This window comes from Pseudophryne corroboree, chromosome 11 (assembly GCF_028390025.1).
Source record: "Pseudophryne corroboree isolate aPseCor3 chromosome 11, aPseCor3.hap2, whole genome shotgun sequence".
NCBI classification, from domain to species: Eukaryota; Metazoa; Chordata; class Amphibia; order Anura; family Myobatrachidae; genus Pseudophryne; species Pseudophryne corroboree.
Window position 1 is genome coordinate 189,411,466 of NC_086454.1, and position 26,289 is coordinate 189,437,754.

Here is a 26,289-nt window from a genome sequence, read left to right on the forward strand (position 1 = left end):
GGATGTAACCTCGTACGCCGATTGCTGACAAGGTGAGCGGCGGCACTAAACACTCTTTCGGAGTACACACTTGTGGGAGGGCAACTTAGGTAGAATAAAGCCAGTTTGTGCAAGGGCCTCCAAATTGCCTCTTTTTCCTGCCAGTATAAGTACGGACTGTGTGACGTGCCTACTTGGATGCGGTCACTCATATAATCCTCCACCATTCTATCAATGTTGAGAGAATCATATGCAGTGACAGTAGACGACATGTCCGTAATCGTTGTCAGGTCCTTCAGTCCGGACCAGATGTCAGCATCAGCAGTCGCTCCAGACTGCCCTGCATCACCGCCAGCGGGTGGGCTCGGAATTCTGAGCCTTTTCCTCGCACCCCCAGTTGCGGGAGAATGTGAAGGAGGAGATGTTGACAGGTCGCGTTCCGCTTGACTTGACAATTTTGTCACCAGCAGGTCTTTCAACCCCAGCAGACTTGTGTCTGCCGGAAAGAGAGATCCAAGGTAGGCTTTAAATCTAGGATCGAGCACGGTGGCCAAAATGTAGTGCTCTGATTTCAACAGATTGACCACCCGTGAATCCTTGTTAAGCGAATTAAGGGCTGCATCCACAAGTCCCACATGCCTAGCGGAATCGCTCCCTTTTAGCTCCTTCTTCAATGCCTCCAGCTTCTTCTGCAAAAGCCTGATGAGGGGAATGACCTGACTCAGGCTGGCAGTGTCTGAACTGACTTCACGTGTGGCAAGTTCAAAGGGCATCAGAACCTTGCACAACGTTGAAATCATTCTCCACTGCACTTGAGACAGGTGCATTCCATCTCCTATATCGTGCTCAATTGTATAGGCTTGAATGGCCTTTTGCTGCTCCTCCAACCTCTGAAGCATATAGAGGGTTGAATTCCACCTCGTTACCACTTCTTGCTTCAGATGATGGCAGGGCAGGTTCAGTAGTTTTTGGTGGTGCTCCAGTCTTCTGTACGTGGTGCCTGTACGCCGAAAGTGTCCCGCAATTTTTCTGGCCACCGACAGCATCTCTTGCACGCCCCTGTCGTTTTTTAAAAAATTCTGCACCACCAAATTCAAGGTATGTGCAAAACATGGGACGTGCTGGAATTTGCCCATATTTAATGCACACACAATATTGCTGGCGTTGTCCGATGCCACAAATCCACAGGAGAGTCCAATTGGGGTAAGCCATTCCGCGATGATCTTCCTCAGTTGCCGTAAGAGGTTTTCAGCTGTGTGCGTATTCTGGAAAGCGGTGATACAAAGCGTAGCCTGCCTAGGAAAGAGTTGGCGTTTGCGAGATGCTGCTACTGGTGCCGCCGCTGCTGTTCTTGCGGCGGGAGTCCATACATCTACCCAGTGGGCTGTCACAGTCATATAGTCCTGACCCTGCCCTGCTCCACTTGTCCACATGTCCGTGGTTAAGTGGACATTGGGTACAACTGCATTTTTTAGGACACTGGTGAGTCTTTTTCTGACGTCCGTGTACATTCTCGGTATCGCCTGCCTAGAGAAGTGGAACCTAGATGGTATTTGGTAACGGGGGCACACTACCTCAATAAATTGTCTAGTTCCTTGTGAACTAACGGCGGATACCGGACGCACGTCTAACACCAACATAGTTGTCAAGGACTCAGTTATCCGCTTTGCAGTAGGATGACTGCTGTGATATTTCATCTTCCTCGCAAAGGACTGTTGAACAGTCAATTGCTTACTGGAAGTAGTACAAGTGGGCTTACGACTTCCCCTCTGGGATGACCATCGACTCCCAGCGGCAACAACAGCAGCGCCAGCAGCAGTAGGCGTTACACGCAAGGATGCATCGGAGGAATCCCAGGCAGGAGAGGACTCGTCAGACTTGCCAGTGACATGGCCTGCAGGACTATTGGCATTCCTGGGGAAGGAGGAAATTGACACTGAGGGAGTTGGTGGGGTGGTTTGCGTGAGCTTGGTTACAAGAGGAAGGGATTTACTGGTCAGTGGACTGCTTCCGCTGTCACCCAAAGTTTTTGAACTTGTCACTGACTTATTATGAATGCGCTGCAGGTGACGTATAAGGGAGGATGTTCCGAGGTGGTTAACGTCCTTACCCCTACTTATTACAGCTTGACAAAGGGAACACACGGCTTGACACCTGTTGTCCGCATTTCTGGTGAAATACCTCCACACCGAAGAGCTGATTTTTTTGGTATTTTCTCCTGGCATGTCAACGGCCATATTCCTCCCACGGACAACAGGTGTCTCCCCGGGTGCCTGACTTAAACAAACCACCTCACCATCAGAATCCTCCTGGTCAATTTCCTCCCCAGCGCCAGCAACACCCATATCCTCCTCATCCTGGTGTACTTCAACACTGACATCTTCAATCTGACTATCAGGAACTGGACTGCGGGTGCTCCTTCCAGCACTTGCAGGGGGCGTGCAAATGGTGGAAGGCGCATGCTCTTCACGTCCAGTGTTGGGAAGGTCAGGCATCGCAACCGACACAATTGGACTCTCCTTGTGGATTTGGGATTTCAAAGAACGCACAGTTCTTTGCGGTGCTTTTGCCAGCTTGAGTCTTTTCAGTTTTCTAGCGAGAGGCTGAGTGCTTCCATCCTCATGTGAAGCTGAACCACTAGCCATGAACATAGGCCAGGGCCTCAGCCGTTCCTTGCCACTCCGTGTGGTAAATGGCATATTGGCAAGTTTACGCTTCTCCTCCGACAATTTTATTTTAGGTTTTGGAGTCCTTTTTTTTCTGATATTTGGTGTTTTGGATTTGACATGCTCTGTACTATGACATTGGGCATCGGCCTTGGCAGACGACGTTGCTGGCATTTCATCGTCTCGGCCATGACTAGTGGCAGCAGCTTCAGCACGAGGTGGAAGTGGATCTTGATCTTTCCCTAATTTTGGAACCTCAACTTTTTTGTTCTCCATATTTTATAGGCAGAACTAAAAGGCACCTCAGGTAAACAATGGAGATGGATGGATTGGATACTAGTATACAATTATGGACGGACTGCCACGGTTAGGTGGTATAAAAAAACCACGGTTAGGTGGTATATAATACAATTATGGATGGACGGACTGCCTGCCGAGTGCCGACACAGAGGTAGCCACAGCCGTGAACTACCGCACTGTACACTGGTTGATAAAGAGATAGTAGTATACTCGTAACAACTAGTATGACGACGGTATAAAGAATGAAAAAAAAACCACGGTTAGGTGGTATATATTATAATACAATTATGGTTGGACGGACTGCCTGCCGAGTGCCGACACAGAGGTAGCCACAGCCGTGAACTACCGCACTGTACACTGGTTGATAAAGAGATAGTAGTATACTCGTAACAACTAGTATGACGACGGTATAAAGAATGAAAAAAAAACCACGGTTAGGTGGTATATATTATAATACAATTATGGATGGACGGACTGCCTGCCGAGTGCCGACACAGAGGTAGCCACAGCCGTGAACTACCGCACTGTACACTGGTTGATAAAGAGATAGTAGTATACTCGTAACAACTAGTATGACCACGGTATAAAGAATGAAAAAAAAAACACGGTTAGGTGGTATATATTATAATACAATTATGGTTGGACGGACTGCCTGCCGAGTGCCGACACAGAGGTAGCCACAGCCGTGAACTACCGCACTGTACACTGGTTGATAAAGAGATAGTAGTATACTCGTAACAACTAGTATGACGACGGTATAAAGAATGAAAAAAAAAACACGGTTAGGTGGTATATATTATAATACAATTATGGATGGACGGACTGCCTGCCGAGTGCCGACACAGAGGTAGCCACAGCCGTGAACTACCGCACTGTACTGTGTCTGCTGCTAATATAGACTGGTTGATAAAGAGATAGTATACAATACTACTAATATACTGGTGGTCAGGCACTGGTCACCACTAGTCACACTGGCAGTGGCACTCCTGCAGCAAAAGTGTGCACTGTTTAATTTTAATATAATATTTATCATGTACTCCTGGCTCCTGCTATAACAACCTGCAGTGCTCCCCAGTCTCCCCCACAATTATAAGCTTTATATACAATACATTGATGTGCAGCACACTGGGCTGAGCAGTGCACACAGACTGAGTCACTGTGTGACTGTGTATCGTTTTTTTCAGGCAGAGAACGGATATATTAAATAAAACAAACAACTGCACTCTGTCTGGTGGTCACTGGTCACTGTGGTCGTCAGTCACTAAACTCTGTCTGCACTCTCTTCTAATCTACAGTATCACAGCAATCTCTCTCTCTCTCTCTCTTCTAAATCTAATCTAAATGGAGAGGACGCCAGCCACGTCCTCTCCCTATCAATCTCAATGCACGTGTGAAAATGGCGGCGACGCGCGGCTCCTTATATAGAATCCGAGTCTCGCGAGAATCCGACAGCGTCATGATGACGTTCGGGCGCGCTCGGGTTAACCGAGCAAGGCGGGAAGATCCGAGTCGCTCGGACCCGTGAAAAAAAAAGTGAAGTTCGTGCGGGTTCGGATTCAAAGAAACCGAACCCGCTCATCTCTACTAATAACATCCCCAGCAGCACTAACACCCACACTCCTTATTTATTAATAACACCCCTAGTAGCACAGACACCCCACATTAACTAATAGGATCCCAGCTACACCCATTCCCCACCCTTCATTCACTAACAACTCCCCAACCTCAGAATATCACTCATAAACTCATAAACTTGCCCACTCACTTGCTTGCTGATGTATGCTCCACAGCCAGAGCAGAGGGAGAGGGTCCCGTCACGGAGGAGGAACCGAATGAAGAGGTAGAGGCTGTGCAGGCACTGCTGTCTGCATGCCCGCTCTTAAACTGCATGCAGCACAGCGCGGTCCTCATGTCTGTCTGCCCCGCTCCTCTGCACAGCTGCGCGCCACGGGAATAAGACGAGATGTCGCTCCGTGACGTTATCGCGTCTTATTCCCATCATGCCACTGAAAGGGGGAGGTGGGCCATGTTCCTGTAGTGCGCCCGCCTACCCAAGCAACATCTATTGCTATGGGGCGGGCCGGGCTGCACACACTGGGATTGCAAACTACACCAGGCAGCCGCAGAGCTGCCTGTACAGTTAGCTGCGGAGATCGGGCAAGGTGGGCTGGCGGAGGCGGAACGCGTTCCGCCTCCATACACAAGTGACGGAACGCAGTTCCGCCCCGTTCCGGCCCACTTTAACCCCTGGGTATATGCAATTGCGGTCGAATTCCGTCTGGAATTCCGGTCGAAAAGTACTGTATTGCATTGTCGAATCATTTTTTTTGTGTCGAAAATGCCCCGTTTTTCGACATTTGCGGCAATTTGACCGCAATTGCATATGGCCCTAAGTATCAAATAGCTATTTTTCTGCAGCAAAATTTGCAAGCAACCTGCCTGTTTTGATTCAAGACTTCTAGAACATTCATTTCTAGATTTCTCTTTGCTTCTTGTCTTATCAGTCTCTTTTTAATACTTAGATCATACCTTGGGTAATTTTGAGCTTTCTTTGTGTATTTTTAAGGGTGGTCTACTCCAATCTGTAGTATTATTATTATTATTATTATTATTATTATTATTATTATTATTTCTGGTTACAATCCAAAAATTCTTATTTTGATAAGACAAATCTAACAGGGTATAACGTTAGCAGTTAATGTCAGTTGGTATGATCTCTGTCCCCACTTGCGTGTGCCAGTGATGTCACTTCCAGAGAGTTCTGGCATAGCACACATCTACAGTCTCCAAACACTTCTGTTCTTTCCCGTACTTACTCATCACATTCCATCTCAGACGCTCCTGAAAGTCATCCAATGACCTCACAGCATTACATGCAACTAAAAATGTGTGACCATACAGAAGAAAGCAAAAAGGTATACGGGGAAACACAGACCACATACAGAAACAAAAAATACTCTGTAGAGAAGGAAAGCAAGGCATCCCAAAAAGTACAATAAGGGAATACTGAGGATCTATATAATCTAGTAAGGTGTCTATTTGCAACAAGCATGCATGTGCAGTAGGAGCGTAGGTGCTGCCCTTCCAATGGCTCCCATTACAGCAAGCAACAAAACATGCCTGAATCGCTCTGCACCAGGAAGGTATTAGTATATATGGGGGGTGGGGGGGGGAGTGGAGAGGACAGGGCAGTAGTAAGAAGGTGTGGTGTGTGTGTGTGGAGGGGGGGGGGGGTTGCTTGGTGTACCAAGGTGACACTGCATATGCTGGTCAAATATTGTAGCAATCTATACAATAAAATGAAGTGCTGATAAAAAATACATATATATTTAGTGTCAATGGTGCACGTTGGACTCCCACACACTCTGAGCGCCCAGCAACCTCCTGCCTCTGCTCCTCCCTTTAAACTGATCCTAAATAATTACACTAGCAATCCGTAAAGTTTAGAAACACAATTCTGACAGGGAACATAATGCATGCTGCAGCCATTTTGTGGATTGTTGGCTGCCTTCATTATGTTGTATGCTGTGTGTCTGTGCTCTTATTTGTGACTTTTCTTTGATGTTCTAAAAACATGACCTCTAAAGGCCCATACACACTAGAAGATATTGTGAACTATATCGCTCATTTTGGGCTTAATGAGCGATATCATTTACAATATCACCTAGTGCAGGGGTGTCCAACCTTTCACCTTCCCTGGGCCACATTAGAAGATGAAAATTTGGTTTGGGCCGCACATAAAATAAAATAACAGTAACGATACCTGATCGTCCAAAAAAACCATAGAAAACATAGTTAACATATTAAACTTACTTGTAGCTTTGCCCCTGTAGCTGCGTCCCTTGTAGTTGTGCCCCTGTAGCTGCGCCCCTTGTAGCTGTGCCACTATAGCTGCGCCCCTTGTAGTTGTGCCCCTGTAGCTGCCCCCTTGTAGCTGTGCCACTATAGCTGCGCCCCTTGTAGTTGTGCCCCTGTAGCTGCGCCCCTTGTACTGTGCCCCTTGTAGTTGTGCCCCTGTAGCTGCGCCCCTTGTACTGTGCCCCTTGTAGTTGTGCCCCTTGTAGTTGTGCCCCTGTAGCTGCGCCCCTTGTACTGTGCCCCTGTAGCTGCGTCCCTTGTAGTTGTGCCCCTGTAGCTGCCCCCTTGTACTGTGCCCCTTGTAGCTGCCCCCTTGTACTGTGCCCCTTGTAGCTGCCCCCTTGTACTGTGCCCCTTGTAGCTGCCCCCTTGTACTGTGCCCCTTGTAGCTGCCCCCTTATACTGCGCCCCTTGTAGTTGTGCCCCTGTAGCTGCCCCCTTGTACTGTGCCCCTTGTAGCTGCCCCCTTGTACTGTGCCCCTTGTAGCTGCCACCTTGTACTGTGCCCCATTGTAGTTGTGCCCCTGTAGCTGTGCCCCTGTAGCTGTGCCCCTTGTAGTTGTGCCCCTGTAGCTGCCCCCTTGTACTGTGCCCCTTGTAGCTGCCCCCTTGTACTGTGCCCCTTGTAGTTGTGCCCCTGTATCTGCGCCCCTTGTACTGTGCCCCTTGTAGCTGCGTCCCTTGTAGTTGTGCCCCTGTAGCTGCGCCCCTTGTAGCTGTGCCACTATAGCTGCGCCCCTTGTAATTGTGCCCCTGTAGCTGTGCCCCTTGTACTGTGCCCCTTGTAGTTGTGGCCCTGTAGCTGCCCCCTTGTACTGTGCCCCTTGTAGCTGCCCCCTTGTACTGTGCCCCTTGTAGTTGTGGCCCTGTAGCTGCCCCCTTGTACTGTGCCCCTTGTAGTTGTGCCCCTGTAGCTGCGCCCCTTGTACTGTGCCCCTTGTAGCTGTGCCCCTGTAGCTGCGTCCCTTGTAGTTGTGCCCCTGTAGCTGCGCCCCTTGTAGCTGTGCCACTATAGCTGCGCCCCTTGTAGTTGTGCCCCTGTAGCTGTGCCCCTCGTACTGTGCCCCTTGTAGTTGTGCCCCTTGTAGTTGTGGCCCTGTAGCTGCCCCCTTGTACTGTGCCCCTTGTAGCTGCCCCCTTGTACTGTGCCCCTTGTAGTTGTGGCCCTGTAGCTGCCCCCTTGTACTGTGCCCCTTGTAGCTGCCCCCTTGTAGTTGTGGCCCTGTAGCTGCCCCCTTGTACTGTGCCCCTTGTAGCTGCGCCCTTGTACTGTGCCCCTTGTAGCTGTAAAAAAAAAACACACACACGCACAGACACATACTTACCGCTCCTGCAGCGCTGCCTCCGTCTCCGTCCGCCGCTCCACGTGTTCTTGTACAACCAACTTCTCCGCTGGGCTCCTCTACTCTCGCGCTGCTCAGTCACGTGTGCCGCTATGCAGCGGAGGAGGGCTACATTGTGACTGACAGCGGAGAGGGCGTGAGCTGGTGCTGGTCCCAGCAGCAGCAATCCAATCAGGATGTGCTGACAGCCTGCTGGGGCCGGCTCAGCCTCACATGTGGTGTCCGTACTCGGGAAAAAAAAAAAAAACCTCTGCTGCAGCGCTGCTCCTGGGCCGCATTACTAGCCGACTTGGGCCGCATGCGGCCCGCGGGCCGCGGGTTGGACAAGCCTGACCTAGTGGGTATGCTCAATATCGTAAACAATGCGCGCTCCCGCGCATCGTTATCGTCCCCCTCCCTCGTCTGACCATGTACAGACAAGGGAGGTCCTCATTAAAAACAGCCATGCTGCAGCATGGCCGTCATTCCCCCTGTCGCCCCCCACCGTTACTCCCTTCACCCGCTGGCATCGGCAAGTGTGTATGCACTTACCGATGCCAACAACCCACCAGGTATCCGCCACAGCAAATATCTGCGTAGGTGGGGGCTTGTTTAGTGTGCATGGAGCTTAAGGAATGTACAAAATATGAATACACATTGTTTTACATTTTGGCAGATACATTTATTCTTTATTAGGGTGTATTTGTGTGGTGGAGGAGGGTTGGAATGCCAATTGATTGGCGCTTGCTAAAATTTGTTGGAAGACGATAAGAATGGTAGTGAAGCAAGAACTTGCTTTTAGATGGCCAGGTCCCACCCTGAGATAAGGCAATGTTACCCACATCAAGACCTGTTTAAACGCAAACCAACATTTTTAGATTTTTTATTTTCTTTCATTTATTTATTTTGCAGGCAGCTATTTAAGCACCTTGGGAATTAATTTTCCTTTTATTACTTCTCCTTTTCTTCCAATTATCCACTTCTGTGGAGAACATGAAAAGTGACAAGCAAAGAGGGGGAAGCTCTCACTTACTGATTGTGCATGACGTGTACCAGTTATTAACATACATACTGTATCTAGCATGTACTACACTATTTTAGACACATTAAAGAAAGTATATATTTTGATGTTTGAATGCAGTTAGAATTGAATTTTTTTTATTTGAACTGGGTGTCTGGCGTAATATTTATACAGCTCAGTTGAGCTTGTGACTCTAGGAGCTGGCTGTTAATATGCTGGATCATACTGTATGTAATGCAAATCAAACAAATGTGCCATGTCTTCGTAGACCTCTTGGTGATAATTGCTTGCAAAGGAAAAAAATTATCCGCGTGTAACCAGTGACTACAGCTGTCATTAGGTGCCAAGTGTAATTGAATATGAAATCTGTGTGTCATGGTCACCTTTTTTTCTTCTTTTGCATTTAATAATGTGTCTCGGATGTCACCAGTGCTTGAAGAGTACTTGGAGACGGAGCACATGCAACATAACAGAAGACTTTGTTCCTTCTGGCTAGGGATAACGGAGTTGTGATTTGTAACAGTACTGTAACACTGTGGTGTTGTCCTCTTCAGATGTCGCAGATCCGTATTGTGAAAGGAGGCCTAAGCTTTCTGGGTGTTAAGCGCATCTCTCTACTCAATGTGGCTTTCCAGAGTACACAACGTGTGGAGTACAAACCCATCAAGAAGGTGCTGGTTGCCAACAGAGGTACAGTAATAACCAGGAGTAAAGAATTGTGTTGCTACAGTTGGATTTAACTCTGACACTTTATATTACCATTACAGATATTATGTTAATACTGCAATTCATATTAGTGAATTCATATTTTTCAGTTCTTCCAATAGGGGAGAGGGGTTGGTTGCTTGGTGAAATAATATTTAAAAAAAAAAAAAAATACAGTAACTTGTACCATTATTTTATTTAGTGTTTCCAATCTTTAGTTTGTAGTCATTTACTACAACTGGCATGAATGTTAGCTTTTACTAGTGCTTTACTTTAATTTGGATATTTAAGTTATTACTAACAATCCATTAGTCCTACATGGATCTAAAGCTGGGCACACACTGAGACGATGTGCTGGGCCGACATACTGTGTCAGATCTTGGGTATATATGGAACGATGTAATGAAGGTCGTAGCGACCTATTGCTCCTTCCTTCTTTACACATGCTGTGGTTGCTAGCTTTATCAGTAGGTTTAATGTGCTGCACGTCATCTAGTGACTACAGGCACCTGCATATCTTCCATATACACTGAGTAAGATGCCCGATATGCCATTCCGAATCAGCCCAAAATGACATATCTGGCCAATATCGGCCCAGTGTGTACCCGGCTTAAGCACACACATTGCAGAAGTACTTTATGTTCCATATATGTTTTATCAAACCATGATTGGTTATTCTCCAGTGTTTGTTTCTTCTCTGTACAGGTGAGATTGCAACAAGAGTGTTCAGAGCATGCACTGAACTGGGAATAAGGACAGTTGCAGTCTACTCCGAGCAGGACACTGGTCAGATTCACAGGCAGAAGGCAGATGAGGCCTATCTTATAGGAAAGGGATTGCCTCCAGTCCAGGCCTACCTAAACATACCTGACATAATAAAGGTTGCCAAGGTAAGCAGTTTACCAGCTACAGTAACAAATTACATTCTAGTAGACTGATGGGTAGATACCAGCCACAAGATTGCATCTTAATTCTGTTATGTATATAAAAGGGCTCCTTACACTCCTGCATGGCTTAAAGTCTTTTTACATTGCAAAAGGCATTGCAGTTTGCAGTGAAACCAAATAAGATGTTCGGTTTCTATATGCTGGCATAGTTTCATATTTAATACAGGGAGTTTGGAAAGTACCTCTGCAGTGATACAGATGTCACTCCCCGGTCTCCCACAGCTGCAGAGGACAATAATTAGGGGGAATCCAATTACTCACGAACATCTTGCGGGTAAGGGAGATGCGAGATTCCGTTGTGACGGCGAATTTACCCCCTTGTAGCTCCTTCTAGTGCAGGATTTTTTGCTTGCAGTCCTGTTATTATGCTACACTCTGTCAGACAGGCTTCATACAGCATGGTATTTGAACTTTGGCGTGAAGAGGAGTATCCAGATCAGAGTTGACCTGTCAGACTACCTTTCTCCCAGGCTAACTACAGGAAGCCTGTCTAGGAGAAAACATAGAGTAAGGAGGTGCTGAACAAACTACACTCCTGTGGGTGAATGGTCTTTTGGGGAAAAAGGTTTCTACGTACTGCATAGAGGACAAGGCTTAGCATTACGCAAAGTCTTAGCTGTCTGTACTAGGAACGTCCTTATTTGAAAAGGTGATTCACTGACTTGTATACCCCACAGCAGTTTACTGTTACAGTGGCGCAGATATCCTAAGCCTTGGAGAGTAATAAAGTGTTCAAATATAAACTACCAACCAATCGGCTCATTTCATTTTCTCTTGCGTCCTAGAGGATACTGGGGTTCCATTTAGTACCATGGGGTATAGACAGGTCCACTAGGAGCCATGGCCACTTTAAGAATTTGATAGTGTGGGCTGGCTACTCCCTCTATGCCCCTTCTACCAGACTCCGTTTAGAAAATGTGCCCGAAGGAGCCTGTCATACTTTGGAGAGCTCCTGAAGAATTTTCTGCATTTATTTTATATGTGGCCCAACCTTTTGAAGGGTTAGTGGTCCTGTTCCCCGCTGATAGGACACTGAGCTCCTGAGGAAACTATTCGCAAGCCCCTCCGGAGTGACTCCAAATTACCTCGGCGGTAGCAGGGGGAGGAGAGATTATTAGTGTACTAAGTCCCCTATCAGGGTACTTAGTCTGCGACCTGGCTAAGCTAGGCATTAGCGATAAGGGCACGGTGGGGGCTGGCTCCAAATAACTCTGTCTCTCCCTAAAGGGCTCTTTGTGGATTCATTGTGCTCATCCTTTTCCTGTGTGTGTGTGTGTGTGTGTGTGTGTGTGTGTGTGTTGTCACATTTACATTATGTCAGGCAAAGAGTGTGTTTCTTGTACAGCGGAGTGTTCCTCTTCACCAGGGGGCTCACTACTGGGTACTCAGGGCAGTGCACCTTCCCTGAATAGCGGGGCTGAACCGGAATGAGTTAATTCCATTAAGGGAATGATCACAAATATTTATACAAAACTATCCCGCAATGAGAAAGACACACAATACTTAAGACAGACTGTGGATGAGTTTGAGTAGAGATTCAGTCCCCAAACCAGCGTCTCAATCCCCTCCCATTTGTCTCTGGCCCATATCCTGCAGTCTGTCTCTGACACTGACGGGTCGGACATGGAGGAGGGCGAGGTGGATTTGGAAGGGGGGGATGCTACTCTGTCACATTGAATAAGAGGCTCTTAGAGGCTATCAGAGATGTTCTGCAAATTCCTGATAAGGTGCAGAGGAGTGTGAGGAATCTTATCTTAATGTAAAAGAAGTCCTCAGTCACTTTTCCTGCGTCAAAGGAATTGAATACCCTGTATGAAGAACCATGGGTTAATCCTAATAAGAAATTTCAAATCCCTAAAAGGTTACTCTCATCCTTTCCTTTTCCTCTGGAGGTTATGAAAATATGGGAAAATCCACCGATAGTGGACGCATCAGTCTCTAGGAAGGCAAGAAAAATTGTACTGCCTGTGGTGGCGCAGCTTCCCTAAAAGATACGGCTGATCGTAAAATTGAGACTACACTCAAATCATTGTACACAGCTGCTGAGGTGGCCCAGATACCCACTATTGCATGTGTGTGGATCACAAAAGCCATTGCTAAATGGTCAGGTAACCTAATTGAGGGGTTAGATTCCTTATCTAGGGGGGATGTTGTTTTACCCCTGCAGCATATACAGGACTCTGCGAACTCTATGGTGGAAGCCATAAAAGAGATTGGTTTGCTTAATGCACGCACCACCGCTCTGGCTGTGTCAGCACGCAGGGGCTTGTGGCTACGCCAGTGGACTACTGATGCGGACTCCAGGAAAGGCATGGAAGGCCTACCATTCACAGCAGAGGCCTTGTTTGGAGACTAGCTAGACAAATGGATCTCCAAAGCTACTGCGGGTAAGTCTACGTATCTTTCTTCCGCAGCCCCCCCCCCCCTTCCCCCAGCCAGGAAAGCTTATTCAACTTCAAATTTTAGTCCTTTCGGACAGCCAAGTTTAAGGGCAAATCCAGAGGTGCTTCTACGGCTTCCAGAGGCACAAGAGGTAAACCACACAAACCAGTAACTGCAGGTGCTCGGGAACAGAGCTCAGGCTCTGCCTTCTCAAAGCCTTCAGCATGACGGTGGACCGCGAGCCATGGAGGACTGTCAGGTGGGAGCCCGACTAAAGTTCTTCAGTCACATCTGGTCAAGTTCGTGCCAGGATCCCTGGGTAATAGATCTTATTTCCCAGAGCTACAGACTGGAGTTCCAAGAGCTCCTACCTCAGATTCTTCAAATCAGGCTTACCAGCTTCACAAGAGCCAAGTATAACTTTACAGCAGGCCATTCAAAAATTGGTACAGACATTGTTCCAGTTCCACCTCATCTACACAACAAGGGGTACTGTTCGAATTTGTTTGTTGAACGTGAAGTCCTTGACCCCGTTCTTAGTAGTGTGCAGGTTCAAGATGTAGTCTCTGAGAGCGGTGATCTCAGGTCTTGAGGAAGGGGAATTCCTAGTGTCCCTGGATATCAAGGATGTGTACCTTCACATTCCGATCTGGCCGCCTCATCAGGCTTATCTATGGTTTGCACTGCAGTACTGTCACTACCAGTTCCAGGCCCTGCTATTTGGTCTCTCCATGGCACCGAGGGTGTTCAGCAAAGTGATGGCAGAGATGATGTTTCTACTCCACAAATAGGGAGAGAACATAATTCCGTACCTTGACAATCTTCTGATAAAGGCGCCGTCCAGGGAGAGGTTGCTGGACAGCATTGGCCTCTCAACCAAACTTCTCCAGGATCACGAGTGGATTCTGAACCTTCTGAAATCTCACCTAGAGCCAACACGGAGGCTCCCATTCCTGGGATTGACACTGGACACGGAGTTGCAGAAAGTGTTCCTTCTGGTTGAAAAGACATTGGTAATTCAGTCGATTGTTCGGGATGTCCTGAAGCCAACCCGGATATTTGTGTATCGATGCATTCGCCTTCTGGGGAAAATGGTGGCCTCTTACGAGGCTCTTCAATATGGAAGGTTTAACGCAAGATCCTTCCAGCTCGCTTTGTTGGACAAATGGTCCGGATTGCTTCTTCACATGCACTAGAGAATTAGTCTGTCGCCAAAAGCCAGGATCTCCCTTCTGTGGTGGCTACAGAACTTTCACCTTGTTGAGGGTTGGAGGTTTGGAATTCAGGACTGGATCCTGTTAACCATGGACGCAAGCCTCCAAGGTTGGGGAGCAGTCACCTAGGGGGTGCAGTTTCAAGGAATATGGTCAAGTCAGGAAGTCATCCTTCCAATCAACATTCTGGAACTCATGGCCATGTACAACGCCCTTCTGCAGGCCTCTTATCTGTTTCTGGATCGGGCCATTCAAGTACAGTCGGACAATGTGATGGCAGTGACGTACATAAACCGACAGGGCGGAACGAAAAGCAGAGCAGCAATGTCAGAGGTGTCAAGAATTCTCCTCTGGGCAGAAAAAAACGCTATGGCGTTGTCAGCGGTTTTCATTCCGGTAGTAGACAACTGGGAAGCAGACTTCCTCAGCAGACATGACCTGCACCCGGGTGAGTGGGGCCTTGACCTGGAAGTGTTCAGGTGCTTGACACGTCGGTGGGGATATCCACAAATCGACATGATTTCCTCTCATCTCAACAAAAAGCTCAAGCGGTATTGTTACAGGTCGAGAGACCCACAGGCAGTTACGGTAGATGCTCTGACAACTCCATGGGTCTATCAGAAGGTGTATGTGTTTCCTCCACTTCCTCTGATACCAGGAATTCTCAAAAGAATAAAAAGGGAAAAGGTTCAAGCAATACTCATTGCTCTGGACTGGCAAAGAATACTGATATGCGGACCTTCTGGAGATACACAGCGAAGATCCGTGGCCTCTACCTCTTCACGAGGATCTTCTGCAGCAGGTCCCGTTCGTCTGTCAGGACTTAACGCGGCTACGTTTGACGGCATGGAAGTTGAACGGCTGATTCTAGCCAAAAGAAGGATCCCTAACAAAGTTATCCCGACTATGATCCAAGCCAGGAAGGGGGTAACAACTAAACATTTCCACCGTATTTGGAATTAGTACTTCTCTTGGTGCGAGAGCAGAACTTATTCTGTGGTGGAATTTCACCTGGGACGTTTCCTGCTTTTTCTGCAGGCAGGTGTGGATGTGGGCCTACGTCTGGACTCCATAAAAGTCCAGATTTCGGCCTTGTCCATTTTCTTTCAGAAACAGTTGTCTTCTCTCCCTAAGGTCCAGACGTTTTTGAAATGGGTTCTGCGCATCCAACCTCCGTTTGTCTCCCACGGCACCTTGGGATCTCAATTTGGTGCTGCAGTTCCTCCAATCAGACTGGTTTGAACCATTACAGGAGGTGGATGTAAAATATCTTACGCGGACGACCGTTACACTGTTGGCCTTGGCTTCAGCAAGACGTGTGTCGGAGCTGGGGGCTTTGTCTCACAATAGCCCCTATTTAATTTTCCATGAGGACAGAGCTGAACTCAGAACTCGTCAGCAATTTTTTCTTAAGGTGGTGTCTGCGTTTCACATCAACCAGCCTATTGTGATTCCGGTTGTCACGACACCTCTGCTACTTCAAAGTCTCTGCATGTTGTGAGGGCTTTGATGGTATATGTAAAGAGGACAGCTCGTCACAGGGAATCACTCGTTTTTCATTCTATATAATCCCAATAAAATTGGGTGTCCTGCTTCAAAGCAGACAATTGCACGCTGTATCAGGTTCACTATCCAGCATACTAATTCCACGGCAGGTTTGCCGGTTCCAAAATCTGTACAGGCTTACTCTACTAGGTCGATGGGTTCTTCCTGGGCGGCTGCCCGGGGTGTCTCGGCTTTAGAGCTCTGCCGAGCAGCTACTTGGTCTGGTTCGAACACGTTTGGTAAGTTCTACAAGTTCGATACTTGGACCTTCAGTTTGGTCAATCAGTTCTGCAGGATTCTCGGCACTCTCCCACCTGTTTTGGGAGCTTTGGTACATCCCCATGGTACAAAATGGAACCCCAGTATCCTCCAGAACGTAAGCGAAAATAGGATTTTAATTACTTACCGGTAAATCCTTCTCTCGTAGTCCGTAGAGGATATTGGGCGCCTGCCCGGTGCTTCGTTCTTCCTGCACTGTTACTTGATTAAGTATTGTTGGTTCAGCTGTTGCTGTTCCTGTTTTAAAGTTGGGTAAGCTTCGCTTTCCTCTGTTTTGTGTGTGCTGGTTCGGAATCTCGCTATCATCTTTAATTATCCTTCTCTCAAAGTATGTCCGTCTCCTCTGGCACAGTTTCCTAGACTGAGTCTGGTTGAAGGTGCATGGAGGGTGGAGCCAGCCCACACTATCAAATTCTTAAAGTGCCCGTGGCCCCTAGTGGACCCGTCTATACCCCATGATACTAAATGGAACCCCAGTATCCTCTACGGACTACGAGAAAAGGATTTACCGGCAGGTAATTAAAATCCTATTTTTTCAAACACAGCCTTTGAAATTGCAGTTAGGAGCTGATTGGAACTTTCTCCACTTTATCTCTCTATGGCTGGGTACACACTAGAACAGGGGTGTCAAACTCGCGGGTCGCATGCAGCCCCTACCACTTCCTTTTGCGGCCACGTTGTCAGGGGTTATCTTGGGGTGGAACTGCATCTCTGGTGTTCTGCCTTTGTCCACCCACGATGACATTGACTCAGCTGCTGCATCGCCCCCCACAAGTCATGGCCAAACAGTCATGTTCTTATCTTTATTCCTCCAGTCTCCTCCTGTTCTTGTCCTTATTCTTCTCTCTGTCTCCTTGCTCCTCCTTCCTCTTATTCCTCAAGATAAGATGGGTAGCCGTGCTTGGTATCTGATATTGACAACAAAAACCAGGTTGCGCTTGACAATCAAAAAGTATGAAGATTTATTGTTTTTAAAAATGTTAACAACAATTCTCCCGGGAGTATAATAAAAAACAATTCAATAACATAAAATCTGCTCAATATAATACACCTGAACCGTATTAATTAATTAATAAGTGCTTTCTATGCTGTTTGATAGGAACTACAGATATTTGATTGAAAAAGAGATTATAACATTGATGTGGAACTATGAAAATAAACTACAGATCTGTATACAGAAGAGTAAAACTCACTTGATCAGTGAAAGCAAGATCTCAAAAAAAGTCCTATATCTGTAGCAGGACGTAACGGTTCCGATGATCTTAGAGTGATAAGGAACCTTAAATGAATGAATAGTGTCCGAGTGGTGTGGAGATGGACAGTGCAAATACACAATTACCCGCTGTGATGATTGCGGCAGAGAGAGCCCGGAGTGATGTTACTTAAGTCAGCCGCTGTGCCCCTGCATCACTCGGACGCTATTCATTCATTTAAGGTTCCTTATCACTCTAAGATCATCGGAACCGTTACGTGCTGCTACAGATATAGGACTTTTTTTGAGATTTTGCTTTCACGGATCAAGTGAGTTTTACTCTTCTGTATACAGATCTGTAGTTTATTTTCATAGTTCCACATCAATGTTATAATCTTTTTCAATCAAATATCTGTAGTTCCTATCAAACAGCATTGGGCATTCTTTGCATAGAAAGCACTTATTAATTAATTAATAAGGTTCAGGGGTATTATATTGAGCAGATTTTACGTTATTGAATTGTTTTTATTATACTCCAGGGAGAATTGTTAACATTTTTAAATATAATAAATCTTAATACTTTTTGATTGTCAAGCGCAACCTGGTTTTTGTTGTCAATATTGTATTCTCTAGGGATTGGCTTTTCCCTTTTCCAGTTGCTGCCGACAATCGTTTACACCACCACTCACTGAGCGCACAGCTTACTTGTTTTGTTGTTGTGCTTGGTATCTGGACTATAGGTCTACCACTAATTCTAGACATGCAGGGTCAACAGATCGATGTGTAAAAGGTAGACTGTTAAACAGGCTGTATACTCCCGCGCCCTGGTTGCCGGGTACTTACAGCGGAGGCGCTCCGGTCTTCTCAGGCACACTCACCGCCGCTGCTCTCCGGGGATCGCGTGGCCACACGACAGGGAGGAGTTAAGTGGGCCCCCGAGGTGGGACCCACTGAAATCGCGATCCGGGACGAAGTCTCCGGAGATGGACTGCGCCGCTTGCGTGGACACTGTGGCTGTGCAGGGACCCCACTATATCCACCAGGGCAAGGAGCACAGGTTGGATTTACTAAAATCCATTTATTACAGGCTCCATAGTACCCGGTGGTGAAGTCCAGCTAGGAGAAAGGGCGCTGACCTGTAGCCCCTCCCACAGCCCCAGGCCCCATCTACAGCAGATGTTCCTGCCCTGGAGCTGCATCTCTCTCTCTCTCTCTCCCTCACTCCCTGTGAGCGTTTGGGCGCCATTACACAGAGCTGCGCTGATTCTGGCACTGCTGGGCCCTGTCTCCTCTGTAAAGCCGCCTGCCTCATCAGCGCTGTGCATTTACAAGACACTTAAGTATTCTACATGTCGTTTAGACAGTGTTGGTTAAGAACAAGGTCATAACTACAGGAATATTTAGTACAAATATTCTGTGATATACATCCAGTGTTTACTGTGCATTGTTATATCTGTATAACTACATAGTTTTATGTAGTATTACTAGTCCAGTGCAGTTTTATTGTTGTGTGTAACAGTTTCTGCATTGTACATGTGACTGTGTGCCAATAGCTGCTGTGTGGTTCCTATTCTGTGTATCTCGCACACATTGCTATCCCTGTGTTCTGTACCCTGAAGGGGGCTAAGTGCATCAGGGATATATATATATTAGAGAGAGAGAGAGAGAGAGAGAGATATTAGATATATATATGAGAGAGAGAGAGAGAGATATATATTAGATATATATATATATATATATATATATATTAGATAGAGATATACACCACAGGATATACTATTTTGTATTTTCCTCTATGTATTTCAGTCACCATGTACCACTTAAATCCTCTGTTTGTGTTCTGCATTTGCAGTCACACTCCACAGGTATTTTTTTGTTAGTACAATATAGCCAGACACGGTACCTATTACGCCCCAAGGCTACGTTTCCAAATAATGTCTGCTACACAGGGTGGGAGATCCGTGGCTGATGCCGCAGATTTATCTGAGGAAAATATTCTAGCTGAGGGTCCAGGTACCGTGGGTTCTGTACCCCTCAGTCAGTCTCAGTCAGTCAGTCTGCAGCACCGGTGGCACACCTTGGGATGCTTTTTTTCAAATTTACAGACTACGCTAGTAACGAGACTTGCACCCCCTGTGGGCCCTCCTGTGCCATTACAATCACAATCTGATGAGGAATCTACAACACAGGTTGATGTTCCAGACCTATTGGAGGCTATCAAACTGATTCTTCAGATTGATGACGAAACTGACACTCCAGATAAGTCTAAAAAACCTGATAAGTTCAAACGTCAGAAGGTTACTTTATTTGTTTTGCCACATTCTGACCATTTAGTTGACATACGTCCGGAATCCTGGGCATCTCCAGGAAAGAAATATTCCCTGTCTAAAAAGATGCTAGCTCGTTATACCCTCTCTGCAGAGTTAAGTAAGAATTTGGAAACGCCACCACCTGTGGACTCGCATGTAGCTAGTCTTGTGGGGTCTTCTGCTCTGCCTGTCACCTCTCTGAAGGAACCGACTGATAAGTGTGTGGAGGGTTGCTTGAAGTCTATTTACACTCTTGCAGGTGCCGTGCATAGACCCACTATTGCAGCTTCTTGGGCTGCAAAAGGTATTAAAGCCTGGGTTCAAGCTGTTGAGGCAGAGCTACCTCTGAATTTTTCTGATAATGCCAGACAGTGTCTTTCATATGTTACCACAGCCTCTCATTATATTCAGGAGGCGGCCTCTGATGCCGGTGTTCTGGCGGCCAAAGCGTTTACTACGTCCATTCTGGCTCCCCGGATTCTGTGGTTGCAGTCCTGGTCGGTGGACCTGGACTCTAAAAAGACCTTGGAGGTGATCCCTTATAAGGGAGACATACTGTTTGGGGAAGATTTGAACAAGATTGTTGCTGACTTAGTGTCTGCTAAGACTGCATGTCTGCCAAGTACAAATCCTTCGGCTCCGAAAGGTTAAAAGTACCTCCTTTCGTTCCTTTCGACCTCCAAGTATAGCAAAGGCTTATCTAAAACAGACTCGCACTTCCAAAACCTCTAAGCCCAAGCCTAAACGTTCTTGGGCTGCCCGTCAGCCTGCTTCCAAACCAGACAAGCCTGCTGCATGACGGGGTGGGCCTCCCCCTGGGGGACTCCAGGGTGGGAGCTTAACTTCTGCGGTTTGCCCAGTTATGGTTACAGACCACTTCAGACGCCTGGGTGAGGGAAGTAGTCACTCACGGATACGCCATCTCTTTCAAGACACGTCCTCACCAATTTTGCTCGACAATTATCCCTTCGGATCTGTTTAAAGCAAAAACTCTACATTTGGTGGTACCATCGCTCCTGGACACAGGAGTGGTAGTGCCGATGCCTCTGTCTCAGAGGTGCAGGGGGTACTATTCAACGCTGTTCCTAGTTCCGAAGCCAAATGGATTCTCCCGGCCCATTCTCAACCTCAAGTATTTGAATAAATTTGTGAAGGTATCCAATTTCCGTATGGAAACTCTTCGCTCTATTGTTCTGGCTTTGGAGCCCAGGGACTATATGGTATCCCTGGACATACAGGATGATTACCTATACGTACCTATTTCCAAGTCACATCAGTGGTATCTGCGGTTTGCTATTGGCAACCTACATTATCAATTCCAGGCCTTGCCTTTGGACTGACCACAGCTCAAGGTCATGGCAGTCATGACGGCCGTTCTCCATCGTCGAGGCATCAGGATCCTGCCGTATCTGGACAACTTGGTGATCCTGGCGAACTCACCAGAGGTTCTCATCCGTTATCTAGAATGGACGGTCCAATTCCTACAAGCCCACAGATGGCTCATCAATTGGAAGAAATCCTTGCTGGTCCCTGCTCAGAACATGGTGCACCAGGGGGCATTCCTGGACACACACAACAAACGTTTGTTCTGGTCTCCAGAGAAGGTCCTGAAACTCCATTACAGGATAAGATGCTTCCTTCTCACCCAAGATTGTCAATACACTCGGCGATGCAAATACTAGGCCTCATGGTGTCGGCATTCGACATGGTAGAGTACGCTCAATTTCATTCCCACCCTCTGCAGCGGTTAATCCTTTCCAAGTGGAACGGCCTGCCTCACCGGATCAGATCTCACATGATCTCCTTGTCTCCGGAGGTTCGTCTGTCACTAAGCTGGTGGATACAGGACCAACAATTGAGCAGGGGTCGTCCCTTCTGGATCTCCAACTGGGTCCTCCTAACGACGGATGCCAGTCTTCAGGGTTGGGGCGCGGTGTTGGAGCAACACACTCTTCAGGATCGGTGGACCAGGGAGGAATCTCTCCTCCCGATAAATATTCTGGAGTTGCGGGCAGTGTTCAATGCTCTGAAGCTTGCCCTCCCTCTGGTACAGAACAAGCCTGTTCAAGTACAGTCTGACAATGCCACCACTGTGGCGTACATAAATCATCAAGATGGCACTCGAAGCCGCATGGCTATGTTGGAAGCGTCAAAGATTCTTCAATGCGCGGAACACCATCTGCCAGCCATATCGGCAGTGTTCATTTTGGGGGTCCTCAACTGGGTAGCGGATTTCCTCAGTCGTCAGGACGTTCACACCGGAGAGTGGAGACTTCATCCAGAAGTTTTTCAACTCCTAGTGGATAAGTGGGGCCTACCAGATGTAGACCGGATGGCCTCTTGACACAATCACAAGGTTCTGGTCTTCGGAGCAAAGACAAGGGATCCTCGAGCAGCGTTCGTGGACGCACTGGCAAATCCATGGAACTTTTGGCTGCCGTACGTGTTCCCTCCGGTGTCACTCCTGCCCAGGGTAATAAGGAAGTTCAAGCAAGAAGGAGGAATACTACTTCTAATCGCTCCAGCGTAGCCCAGACTGCATTGGTTCTCAGACCTGCAGGGTCTCTCGATAGAGCGTCCTCTTCTACTTCCGCAACACCCAGACCACCTCGTTCAGGGCCCTTGTGTTTACCAGGATCTGGCCCGACTGGCTTTGACGCCGTGGCTCTTGAAGCTATACTCCTGAGGACCAAAAGATTTTCTGAGGCGGTCATTCAAACTATGTTGAAAGCCGTAAACCAGCTTCTGCTCGGATTTATTATAGGGTCTTGAATTCTTACTTCACCTAGTGTGAGACTAAGAATTATGATGCGTACAAGGTCAGTACTGCTAAACTTTTGGCTTTTCTGCAACAGAGCATGGGCTTAGGCCTTCGTCTGGCCTACCTCAAGGTTCATTTTTCAGCCTTGTCGATGTGGTTTCAGAGAAAAATTGCATCTCTGCCTGACTTCATACTTTCACTCAGGGTGTATTATGGATTCAGCCTCCTTTTGTCCCTCCTGTGGCTCCTTGGGATTTGTCCGTTGTTCTGAATGCCCTACAAGAGTCTCCATTTGAACCTCTTGAGTCTGTGGACCTTAAATGGCTTACGCTTAAGGTCTTATTTTTGCTGGCTATTGCCTCTTCTTGACGGGTTTCAGATTTGGGTGCCTTATCCTGTCGGTCACCCTTTCTGATTTTTTTTTTTTTTTCAGTGACCGTGCAGTTCTTAGAACTCGCCCTGGTTATCTCCCTAAGGTGGTGTCGTCTTTCCACCTTAACCAAGAGATTGTGGTTCCGGCCTTTAGCTCTCCTGGTTTGTCCTCGAAAGAGCAGTCTTTGGATGTGGTACGAGCTCTCCGTATCTATGTGAAGAGAACCGCCTCGCTTAGGAGATCTGATTCTCTTTGTCCTTTTTTGGTTTTCACAAGCGCTGCTGGCCTGCGAATATGCAAACTTTGGCCAGATGGATTAGAATGGTGATTGTACAAGCTTATGCGCAGGCTGGACTTCCAGCTTCTGATGCTATCAAGGCCCATTCTATTCTATCTGTTGGACCTTCTTGGGCGGCCTGCCGTGGCGCGTCCCTAGAACAATTGTGCAAGGCGGCTACATGGTCCTCAGTGAACACGTTCATTAGGTTCTATACCTTTGATACTTCCGCCTCCCAGGATGCTTCCTTTGGACGCCGGGTTTTTGTACCCGCTACAGTGTGTCCCCTCCCATGAGGAACTGCTTTAGGACATCCCCGATGTTATTCCCTGTGGAATACCAGTGTACCCCGCTGCAGAAAAGGAGATTTATGGTAAGACTTACCATTGTTAAATCTTTCTGTGAGGTACACTGGATTCCACAGGGTGCCCACCCTGACACACTTAGCTTCTTTGGGTTTGTATGGCATTAGCCGCTGGTACCTTCTCCTGTCGTGAGAATGTGGTGTCGCTGTGGCTACTAACTACTATTGTCTCTCTTACCTGCTACTGCATTGGACTGGTTCACAAAACTGAGCTCCAGTACCTGGAGGCGGGGATATAGAGGAGGCGGTGCAGTGCATCCTGGGAACAGTCAAAGCTTTATCCTGTTGGTGCCTCGGATCAAGATCCAACTCTACACCCCAATGTTATTCCCTGTGGAATCTAGTGTACCTCACAGAAAGATTTGACAAAGCTAAGTTTTACCATAAATCTCCTTATTCTGATCTTTGAGGGGGGCAGGGTTTCCCTCTAGTGTGAAACTGTGGGGACAGAATTTAAGCTGTTTCTAAAACTGAAACATACTGTATCCAGACAATCATTGTTTTATTTGTAAATTACTACAAGATTCCACAGCGCTGTAGAATCAAGACAAGTATGCACAGAGGTGTCCTTATACATGTTGCCTTAATATGCCATTCAGCTGACAGGTCCTGAGCAACTCAGTTGTTGTTGTTGTTGTGCATCTTTCTTTGCTGGAAAATGTCTTATTCGCTTCACTTTGCAACTAAAACACACAAGAGGCTATGGTGATTAAATTGATAAGTGGTATGCCTATATTCTGTGTGCATCTGCGGCTGTATCTGCATACAAAATGCTACATATGCAGATAAAGATGTAACGTAGCATTTCGTATGCAGATACAGCAGCATAGCATTATAATCAGCAAAAGCTGCCTGTGTCCCTGTTCGCACTGTTTTGCAAATAAGACACATTTTAATAGAAAAAGTTGCACAAAAAGACTATCTGCGCTACCAAGTCGTGCCACAGCATGGTGTGACTAGAAAGACTGTTTAATGTGCAGGGAGGCTAGATGTAATAAGTGGACACATTCTGTACCCGGTACACCAAGAGGGTGTATACATAAGAGAGGCTAGAGGTCCCCTGCTCAGGAGTTCTCAAAGTATGGCAGGGAGTTCAATGCTGAGAAAATAGGTGCTGTTGGGACTGTAGCTGGTTAAACACTCAGAAGTGTAGTTAGTATCTGTAGCTCTATCAAGTGAAAATGAGTTGTAGTTAGAAATAGTGTTGATGTAGCATGCTTTCTGGGGACTATGGTTAGCCCTGGGAATAATATTAGTACTGTTATACAGTGGAAAGATTGGAGAAGTGAAGGCCAATACTGGGAGGTTGTAGTAGTAAAGGTGGGATATAATGAAAGAATAGATTAGGTTTTTGTCAACACTGAGTGTTTAAGGGCAATATTGTTTCTCTTACGTCCTAGAGGATGCTGGGGACTCCGTAAGGACCATGGGGTATAGACGGGCTCCGCAGGAGATAGGGCACCTAAAAATAACTTTGACTATGGGTGTGCACTGGCTCCTCCCTCTATGCCCCTCCTCCAGACCTCCGTTAGATCTTGTGCCCAGAGGAGAATGGGTGCACTGCAGAGAGCTCTCCAGAGTTTTCTGTTGAAGAATTTTGTTAGGTTTTTTATTTTCAGGGAGTCCTTTTGGCAAAAGGCTCCCTGCTTCGTGGGACCGAGGAGAGAGAAGCAGAGCTGGCTTGTCAAGTTGGGCACTGCTTCTAAGGCTACTGGACACCATTAGCTCCAGAGGGAGTCGGAACACAGGTCTCACCTGGGGTTCGTCCCGGAGCCGCGCCGCCGTCCTCCTCACAGATGCCGAAGATAGAAGCCGGATGAGAAGGCAGAAGACATCAGATCTTCATGAGGTAAGGCGCGCAGCGGTAAGCTGCGCTCCATTGTTCCCAGTCACACACACACAGAGCAGCACTGAAGGGTGCAGGGCGCAGGGGGGGCGCCCTGGGCAGCAATAAACCTCACATTTGGGCAAATACAGATTGATTAGGCTGCGGAGGCAGTAAATCTATGATCCCCCGCCATTTTAATTGAAAAATCACTGGGACCGAAGCCCGCCGTCGGGTGGGCGGGGCTTGATCCTCAGCACTAACCGGCGCCATTTTCTCCACAGAGCTGCATGAGGAAAACGCTGGCTCCCTGGTCTCTCCCCTGCTGAACTTCACAGGCTGGAAAAAAGAGGAGGGGGGCACATTAGCGACGCAGTGAGTGGGAATTGGTTTATATATATAAAAAAGCGCTATCTGGTCATATTTTTTCCAGTGTTTTAAGTGCTGGTGTGTGCTGGCATACTCTCTCTCTGTCCCTCCTTAGGGCCTGGTTGGGGTTTTGTCCCCTTATAGGTTAATCCCTGTGTGTGTGGGGTGTCGGTACGTGTGTGTCAACATGTCTGAGGCGGAAGGCTTCTCCAAGGAGGAGGCGGAGCAAATGAGTGGTGTGTCCCCGTCGGTTGTGCCGACTCCGGATTGGATGGACATGTGGCATATGTTGAATGCAAGTGTGGCATCTTTACATAAAAGGCTTGATAAGGCTGAATTAGGGGGGACATCAGGGGGTCAATCCTCGGATTGGACCGACTCACAGGGCCCGTCGGGGTCTCAAAAGCGTCCCTTAACACAAGACACTACTACCGACACGGATTCTGATTCCAGTGTCGACTACGACAAAGTAAAATTGCACCCTAGGGTGACTAAAACCATTCAGTGTATGATTGTGGCAATAAGGGATGTGTTGCATATTGAGGATGAACCCTCGGTCCCCGACACAAGGGTACACATGTTTAAGGAAAAGAAACATATT

The 26,289-nt window shown here is 47.3% G+C and overlaps 1 protein-coding gene across 5 annotated transcripts in view; it reads left to right on the forward strand.

Moving 5' to 3' along the window:
- The window catches only part of PC (pyruvate carboxylase), a 1,082,342-nt gene that overhangs the window by 322,987 nt on the left and 733,066 nt on the right, over positions 1 to 26,289 (forward strand). For all 5 annotated transcript variants that reach the window (XM_063945165.1, XM_063945163.1, XM_063945164.1 and 2 more), the window contains 2 exons: positions 9,701 to 9,836; positions 10,557 to 10,741. In XM_063945165.1, the coding sequence (XP_063801235.1) occupies positions 9,701 to 9,836; positions 10,557 to 10,741 (321 nt within the window). The remainder of the gene's footprint in view (positions 1 to 9,700; positions 9,837 to 10,556; positions 10,742 to 26,289) is intronic.